General features: G+C 39.7%; 1 protein-coding gene across 1 annotated transcript; it reads left to right on the top strand.

The window, feature by feature from the left end:
- Positions 1–5,767: 5,767 nt before the first annotated feature.
- Positions 5,768–7,432, top strand: LOC146699702 (uncharacterized). Its single transcript, XM_085471458.1, has 2 exons — positions 5,768–7,014; positions 7,418–7,432. Exons 1-2 carry the CDS (start codon positions 6,022–6,024, stop codon positions 7,430–7,432), a joined length of 1,008 nt encoding a protein of 335 aa, XP_085327584.1. The 5' UTR covers positions 5,768–6,021.
- The last annotated feature ends 1,893 nt before the right edge of the window (positions 7,433–9,325 follow it).

Here is a 9,325-nt window from a genome sequence, read left to right as displayed (position 1 = left end):
CAACTGCAAGCACTGCTGGAAATGTTGCCTCACACACTCAGTTAGGTATGCTTATGTCCACATCACTATCCAGCAACATTTGTCACCAACAAATGGACACAGCTGGAATGAAGACAGAAACAGCTGCTAACATTTTTCCATCCTTTTTTCCTAGAATTCTATGATTTCTTCCAAAATCATGCTCACATTCCCACTGCTACCTGTTTTTGTAATTACAGTGGGGCCAGTGAGAGCCAGAGATTTTCCTTGTTTGAGGTGACCAAATACTTATTTTCCACCCTGATTTACGAATCAATTCTTTACAAATCCTACCATGTGGATTCATGGATTTTTTTTTCACATTCTGTCTCTCACAGTTGAAGTGTACCTCTGGTGCAAATTACTGACCTCTGTCATCATTTTAGGTGGGGGAACTTGCACAATCGGTGGCTGACTAAATACTTTTTTGCCCCACTGTATATGCTTTGTTCAATTGTCACCATGTAATGTATTATGATAAAGTCAGGCACAGGCTGTTTGCAGAAGTGGTTAAAGGATAGGTTAACAAATCGTTAGAAGTACCGAACAAAGTGATGGTAATTTATATGAGAATACTTTTACAGATATATGCTGATTAATGATTAATTGATTATCTGCCATTACTACCTCCTGCCATGCAGATGAAAAACAAAACACTTTCTGTGTGATAACTGAAAGTGTTTTGTAATAATTGTCTTTTTTTGTACCTGATTTTCACTTACAGCACAGAGGCATATCTGACTGGAAGAACGCTGTGTACAGTGGTTGTGTGACTGGAGGAGCTATTGGCTTTTGCGGTATGTAACTTACTTTATTAACTTACATTACAGCAAATTTATGCATTTTGTCCACGTGTTTATTTTTCTGTTTTGCAGCTGGTCTGAAGGCTGGTGTTTATTCTCTGCTGCAATTAAACATGACTTGCAGTGAAGCTCTATGGAGTGGCTCGATGGACAAAAACATAAATATTACACATGTGGCCCAGAAAAAGAAGACTCGCGTTGTGAGTTTGCTAACCCTGATGTTTCCCTGCACATCAAGGATTGCTGTTAAAGCAGAATTGAAGTGTACTGTTCAAACACAGGGATTTTAAGTGGCACCATAGTGGGTTAAAACAAACAAACAAACAAACATAAAAAAAAAGACATGTCGGTTTTTCCTGTGACTTTCATATTGTGGACAGTTAGAGCAAGGAATGCCAATTTCTCATGGTGAATCTTCAAAGACAGAGCAGAGTGGGTCTGCTTCAGTGGCGCACTGATCAGGTAATGAAAGCTGAACTTGTGTGAATTTCACTCTGGGTCTGTAAAAACTCAGATGAGCAATGTTCTGCCTGTAAAACATTGGTTTGATGTGTAAGTAACTAATCCACACCAGGATTATTTATAATAAAAGAATTTTTTTTAAAATTGTGGATTTACTACTTTTCCTTGATTATTAAAGGACTACAACACCCAAACTAGTCATTACCTTTGCTTTAATTTTTCCTTTTTTTTATTATAGCGAAAGTAGTCTTCAGGAAAAGTTCTCCAGGCTTCTTGAAGGACATTCAATTCAATTCAATTCAATTCAATTTTATTTATATTGCACCAAATCACAACAACAGTCGCCTCACAGAGCTTTATATTGTACAGTAGATCGTACAATAATAGATACAGAGAAAAACCCAACAATCAACAATATGACCCCCTATGAGCAAGCACTTTGGCGACAGTGGGAAGGAAAAACTCCCTTTTAACAGGAAGAAACCTCCGGCAGAACCAGGCTCAGGGAGGGGCGGTCATCTGCTGCGACCGGTTGGGGTGAGAAGGAAGACAGGATAAAGACATGCATTCAAAGCTCTTCTTTTGGATGTTGGCTGCCTTTCCTTCCCTTCTCTGTCAAGATGATCCCACTATTCACTAATGTTGAGGTCCAGGGTTTGGGGAGGCCAATACACAACTGATAGCATTCCATAATGTGTTTTTCTATTTGAAGATGGTGGTGTTGTAAATGCTATTGTATAATTACGTTAGCACAATGGTGATAGGAAGTAGGGGTGGGTTTTAATAATCGATTCATCGATTAAAATCGATTCTGGATTGGATAACGTGACATTGATTCATTAAAATCCTGAATCGATTTTTTTATATAAATGTATTTTGCCCAAAATTCCAGAATCTCAGGTGAAACGTCACAAAATTTTGACGACCACCAAACATTTAAAACAGTAAATGAGAGCAGGTACACGGCTTCTGCACAAAGACGTAAACACAAAGCGCGACCCGCAGATCAGAATCAGTGAGATGTGGCCTTTCTCACCCGACCGCACGGACACGGTCGGGGCTGAAAGCTGACAGCTCGCTGATTCTGATGTTTCGGCGGGTCCGCGCTTTGTGTTTACGTCTTTTTTGCACTGATTCTAAAGCTGTTAGTTTGATCTCTCTCCAAACAATATTGACCAAACCAGCAGCAGCAACCCTGTTCGAACATAAGAGTGTCCATAAGTGCACGTGGCACCAGGACGCTCTAGGCCGTAGAGTGATGTAGGACACATGTAGCTTTGGAAGATGGGTGCAACATTGACTGTCCAGCTCAGCTCAAAATTCAGTGTTTAGACATTTTCCTAGCTCTCCCATCTTCTTCTTCTTCATCCTCCTCCTCCCTTGGTCTCCTCCTCGAACCGCCTGGTACTGGGTTGGGGGGCAATAGCACAGGAGCATCCTGGCCATTGTCTCCATCGTCATCTGTGTCACTATCAGGAACACTTTCAGTGTCGCTCTCAGATCCCTCATCTTCCCACCACCTGATTTCATCAATAATTGGATCTTCTTCTGCTACATTATTGTACACGGGTTGTTCTATTTCTAGAGGTGGATTTCTTTCTGTGTAATCTCCTGCTCCCATCTCTGCTCTATTAATGACCAATGGTCGTTCTATCTGTTGGGGTGGATTTCTTTCTATGTTATCTCCTACTCCCATCTCTGCTCCATTAATGACCAAGGGTCCTGCTATTTCCTGGGGTGGATTTCTTTCAATGCCATCGCCTACTCCCATCTCTGCTCTAAAATTTTCCCAGGGTCCTGCTATTTCCTGGGGAGGATTTATTTCGATGCCTCCTACCGGAACATCAACTGCCTCCTCTTGTTGTGGCAGTTGATTATCAACTAAACCACGCAACTGATTGATTTCAATCCAGGGGAACATCCTGTCAACTGCTCTAAGATTTCCCTGTTGCAGCAGTGCCAAAAGCAGCTCATTGACTGCTAGTCCTACACCAACATGGTTTTGTTCACCATCGTCATGGTTTTGTGAGCCGTCTCCTCTATCCATTTTTTGAAAACAGTCTGCTTTAATAGACTGGAGGAAACTGGTCGGTACAGCTGTCAAACTTTAGCTGATTGGTACAGAACTTTTAAAATATCCTTGAAAAAGAGTTTAAATCTCTTTAGGAAACTGTTTAAAAACACGAAGCAAATGTGAACTAATCGCAACTGATTGCTGTGAGGAACACTGCGAACTAACGGCTATTTAAGGACTTTCAGATCAAAGTCAAGATTTTGATTGGTTGTGCTTTGAGCTGACTTTTGTGACGTCATCGAATTTGGTTCATTGTGATGACGGTCAACGTTCTGCTGATGAAAAAATGTCGCCGGTGACTGAAACTTTTACAGGAGAAGCATTTCCCACAAAGCCTTGAATGAATTATAGTGACAGAAAGGGGCCACAAGATGACGCCATTTTTCACGTAGTAATTCGCGCCTCAGAGACGTCGTTATTTTTCAAAAAGAAAAAAGAAAAAGAAAGAAAGAAAGAAAGAAAGAAACAGCAACAACTACTAAACAGAATTTTTACACGTTCATTGCACATTTGTAGGAATGTTTAAATATTTACTTTTTATTAATTACTTTTCATTTTATCTTTATTTTTAAAATCACTGTGCACTGGCAGACCGGGGAGGTGGTCCCCATCTTTAAGAAGGGGGACCGGAGGGTGTGTTCCAACTAAAGGGGGATCACACTCCTCAGCCTCCCTGGGAAAGTCTATGCCAGGGTGCTGGAAAGGAGAGTTCGTCCGCTAGTAGAAACCCTGAAGACCAAACCGCTGTTGACTTAGCATGATCTGTTCTCGTACCTTGTCTGTAAAGTCAGCGCATACACGGCGCACCAGTTTCGCCGTCATAAATCTCTGGAGGCGCACATCCAATTCACCAAGGACTGGGTGCAATTGTGAGTACGCCGTCATTCAAACCAAGTGAAGTCAGCTTGAGTACTACGAGTAAAATGCGTTTGATTTCCCTCCGAACATTCAGATTAGTGCAGCATAAATTCATTCATGAGGGGAAATTACAGTGAGAACGTGTGGAAGCTCTGTTAGATGGATGCCATAGTGAGTTCAGTGCACTGATGTGACATTGTCCTGAAGGATTTAGTTATTCTCTATGGTTAATGAAATTACACTAATTAATTCATATTTATTATAAATAATCCTAATTACACATCTTGCTTCCGTGTTTGTGTGCTGTGTCACTAAATACATTTTAGTGACACATTTTATTTTAGTTTTATACATTGATTAATGACCTGCAGAATCGCCTGCAGGTCCCTCTGTTGTCAGCATGAAGCTGTAAACATTCATTCTTTGAATCTCCACTGGAGAAAATCGACATGTATACAGAGGGAATGCAATCCACGCTTCCCGACACATGTTTCTACTGTATATCCTGACCATTTACTATTTCCTTCCCACCCATATCTGGTGTATTTGGAATAAAATATTCTCATCTACTTCATATTTCATTATATTTTTATTCTACTAAGTTTCTTCTCAGAATATGATCATATAAAAAAATTACTGAACATAAAATGATTTGTTTATTATAGTAAATTAATCTATTATAGTAGAATATAGTAAATGATAGTAAATTAAACTAATCTATAGATGCAGAAAAACTAGATCCTCAGTTACTGAAAAGGTTATCTAAGAAATCTAAGGTACTGGAGAAAGAGATTTCAGTTTCATTTTACTTAATGTATTTTATGAGTATCATTATTATGCTTTAACAGAGAAAGCACATTTAAAAGCACTAAAACTGAGCAACTCTGTCGCAAACGTTGAGCAATACACTCTCTGGATCATCTCGAAACCTGAGTGTTGGAGCTATTTGTTCTTTATTTTTTATTATTTTGAAATTAGTTAAAGTTTGTTAGTTTATTTATATTTTGGGGTTTATTTGTCGGTTAATATTTTGTTTTAAATGATTTGTTTGTTTGTTGTTATTTTGTTAAATTAGTCAGTAAGAGCTGTAGGGCCATTTTGTTTCTATAAATAAAGAGACTGGTATAGGACCAGCATGCATTGGGGTGGGCCTATGGTTTTTTACCAGAGCAGGAGAAGCAGTAGGAAGGATCTTGTTTGCCAAATGGATAAATAAACCAAAATCAAAACTCTCAACTAAAAGGTTTGGACAATGGACTTCTTTTGCCTGCGTACGAAATATTACCTCAGTGCAGCAGTGGCTTGTGGACTTTAAGTTGTGGGACGTTTGATCATGCAAAAGTAAAGGAATTGCCACTACACAAAGTAAAAAACCTTCCCGTGGACAAAGGAATAATTCTTCATTAATGGATATAAGGATTTCAAGGATCACCGTCGAACTCGAATAAAAGTTATTGGATCGTCTGGTGAGTAATCCAGACGGATTTGATGTTGAAGCCTGGATCAACATGTCACTCGTTCGTCAAAGCTGGTGAGTGATAATATTGTTTAAGCCGTAAAGGAAAACGGTGAAGCTATTGGAGTTTAAAGACATTATTTCACTACAAAGACTGATGAACTGAGTTTTGACGTACTAAATTGGTGCAAAATTGGATCGCTAATTGAAACATGCCAACGCCCTCTGTGGAAATGTTTGTTCGCTGCAAAAGGCAGGTAAATGGATGTCATGTTTGTACTTTAGGCTATGGATTCTCAGTGTGCTGTGCATCTTTATAAAGTTTGAAATAATCCAAGAAGACAATAAAAATGTCGGATATTAAGAGTAAACGAGAGGATGACACTGAGATGCAAGCAGAGAAAAGAAGTGTTAAATTTACGCCAAAAGGTTTGGATTTGTATATAAAGACATGCCAAGAAAAGCGCAGTTCAATGTGTAAGCAAGCATCTAAGTACATGGGGAAAATTTCCGCTTTAATGACCTCACATGAAAACGTTAAGGAAGTGTCTTCTGAATTTGGGAAGTTTATTAAATGCTATCAAGATGCAAACGCTTTGCAAGAATCCTTTTTAAGTTTGCCACTGCCAGAAGATGAAGTGAAAAGGCAAGTTGCACATTTTCAGTCGAAGGTGACAGCATTCTCTGTTTTTATGGACAAAGTAAAGGTTTGGTTGCAGGAGGCGGGCGAGCCTTATACTGAACAAAACAATACTGTTCGCAATGATAAAGCTGTTGAAAGTTTGGATGAAATAAAACCTGAAGACAGTGTCTCTAATATCTCAAGTGTAAAACCACCTTCAAAAACCTTGTCACAGCAAAGTCGAATTTCATCAACATCTTCCGCACGCATTAAAGCTGCGGCTGACAAGGCAGCGCTCATGGAGCGACTCGCTGCATTAAAGAAAAAACATTCTATCGAAGCGCAAGAGGAAAAACTGAGAAAAGAAAAGGAGAAACTGAGAAAAGAAAAGGAGACATTATCCTTGGAAACAGAGCTGGCAGCCACTAATGCAAAGCTTCGTGTCTTAAAAATAAATTCAGTTTGTAGCTCTGAGCATTCTGATGGAATGAACTCTTATTTTGAAAGAGGGCACGTACAAGAAGCGCCTAGTTTAAATCCTTGTGCCGATACATTTGTTCCAACATCAAGAGATTACTCTGGTATAAATTCTGCATCTGAATCACAAGTAATCGTACCTAGACAAAGTCAAACCCAACATCAGGTTGATGATTCAGCTCAAGTGACGCAGCAAACACAGCCTCAGTCTCCTACTTTGACTGGGAACTGCACGAAGGAGATTGTAAATATTCTGCAAAAACAAAATGACATCACTACTTTGCTTGTAAAACAAAACTTATCTTCTGTCCTCCCCGCCAGAAACATCCCTGTGTTTGATGGAGACCCTTTACAGTACAGATCATTTATGAATGCCTTTGAAAATGGAGTGGAAGCTAAAACTGATAACTGGAGCGACTGTTTGCATTTTTTAGAGCAGTTCACTAGGGGGCAGCCTAGAGATTTGGTGCATAGTTGTCAGCACTTACCACCTGAGCAGGGCTATTCCACAGCCAAAGATCTTCTTGAAGAACATTTTGGGAACGAAAATAAAATTGCCTCTGCATATATGGAGAGGATTGTGAGTTGGGTACCTATTAAAAGTGAGGATGTGAAAGGTCTACAGTCATTCTCTCTTTTTCTTCAAGGATGTTCGAATCTAATGCAGCAAGTTGTTTATATGAAGGAGTTGGATTTGCCCTCAAATATGAGAATGGTTGTTATGAAACTTCCATACAAATTGAGGGAAAAATGGAGAGTTGTTGCCTATGAACTGCAGGAACAAAATGGTTACAGAGCAGTATTCACTGATCTGGTTACCTTTATAATAAAACAGGTAAAAGTAGCATCAGATCCAGTGTTTGGCAACATCCAAGACTCACAATCTGGAAGCAGCTTTAAAGCTTCAAGTTCTACCAAGCAAAGGAGAAAAGGAAGTAGTTTTGCCACTAATGTCAGTACAGTGCCAGGAATCAAAGCTCAATCAACTGGAAGCAGAACAACTTCCGTTGTTCTGCGTAGTTGTTTGTTTTGTTCACACAGCAACCATTTACTAGAGAATTGTAAGCAGTTTAAAGCTAAAACGCATCAGGATAAGTTGACTTTTATCAAGGAAAGGGGAATTTGTTTTGGTTGTTTAAAAGTTGGTCACACAAGCAAAGACTGTAGGAGTCGTTTGGATTGCGACGTGTGTCACCAAAGGCACCCAGGGGTTCTTCATATAGAGCGAAAGGATCCAGGTGCGTCTTCGGAACAAACTCAACAGAGGACAAACTCTAATGTCAACTTTTCAACTGCAACCACTCAGACATGTGGGTATATTGGGGCTGGTCATGAAGTTGATGCAATTTTTTCTATAGTTCCAGTTCAAGTTAAGAGCCAAAAGAGCAATAAAATTGTGCAAACCTATGCGTTTTTGGATCCTGGAAGTTCAGGTACATTCTGTACAGAAACTCTGGCAAAAAGACTGAATGTAAAAGGTAAAAAGACCAATATCTTTTTGAGAACAATGAGTCAAGATAGGATTGTTAGTACACAAGTTCTGTCTGGTTTGGAAGTGTCTGGTTTGGAAGCAAATGATTTCATGCCATTGCCAGATGTTTTGACTCAAAAGACTATGCCAGTTTCTACAGTTAATATTCCCCAGCAAAGCGACATCGATCAGTGGCCTCATCTTAAACCTGTTAAACTGTACAACGTTAATGCAGATGTGGAGCTACTGATAGGCACTGATGCTTCCAATGTTTTGGAGCCATGGAAGGTGATAAACAGTGTGGGAGGTGGACCTTATGCTGTAAAAACAAAAGTTGGCTGGGTCATAAATGGTCCCCTGCGCACTGGAAGTAACAGTGGAAATAAAACCAACTGCACTGCTGTAACAGCCAATAGGATTTCTGTTGAGCGTCTTGAAGACATGTTGATTAAACAGTACAATCATGATTTTAATGAAAGATCATCAGAGGAGCAGACTGAAATGTCTAGAGAGGATCTGTGTTTCATGGATATTGTTAGTAGTTCAATAAAGCTTATTGGAAATCATTATCACATTGATTTGCCTTTCAGGAGAGAAGGTTCCAGTTTGCCAAATAACCTCTGTGTCGCGGAGCAGCGTCTCCAGAGTCTCAGACGGAGATTTGAAAAGGATACTCATTATAAGGATGAATACACTAAATGTGTAAACAACATGCTTGAACGAGGATATGCCGAGTTTGTGCCTGTAGATGAGTTGCACAAAGATGATGGAAAGGTGTGGTACATCCCTCATCATGGAGTGTATCATCCCACAAAGGGCAAATTAAGAGTTGTATTTGACTGTGGAACAACTTATAAAGGAGCATCATTGAACAGTCAGCTTCTACAGGGACCTGATCTCACAAACTCGCTGGTTGGGGTTCTGATCAGATTTAGACAAGAGCCTGTTGCATTAATGGCGGACATTGATTCCATGTTTCACCAAGTTCACGTCTCAGAAAAACATGTCAACTTTCTCCGTTTCCTGTGGTGGCAACATGGCAACACTTCAAGGTCTGCACAGGAATGCAGGATGAAAGTGCATT

Source organism: Copadichromis virginalis, linkage group LG10 (genome assembly GCF_057382275.1).
Source record: "Copadichromis virginalis isolate Kocher_CV1m ecotype Utaka linkage group LG10, C_Virginalis_male_GT1.1, whole genome shotgun sequence".
NCBI classification, from domain to species: Eukaryota; Metazoa; Chordata; class Actinopteri; order Cichliformes; family Cichlidae; genus Copadichromis; species Copadichromis virginalis.
The sequence above is the reverse complement of the archived record's forward strand: the minus strand, read 5'-3'. Positions and strand labels throughout refer to the sequence as shown.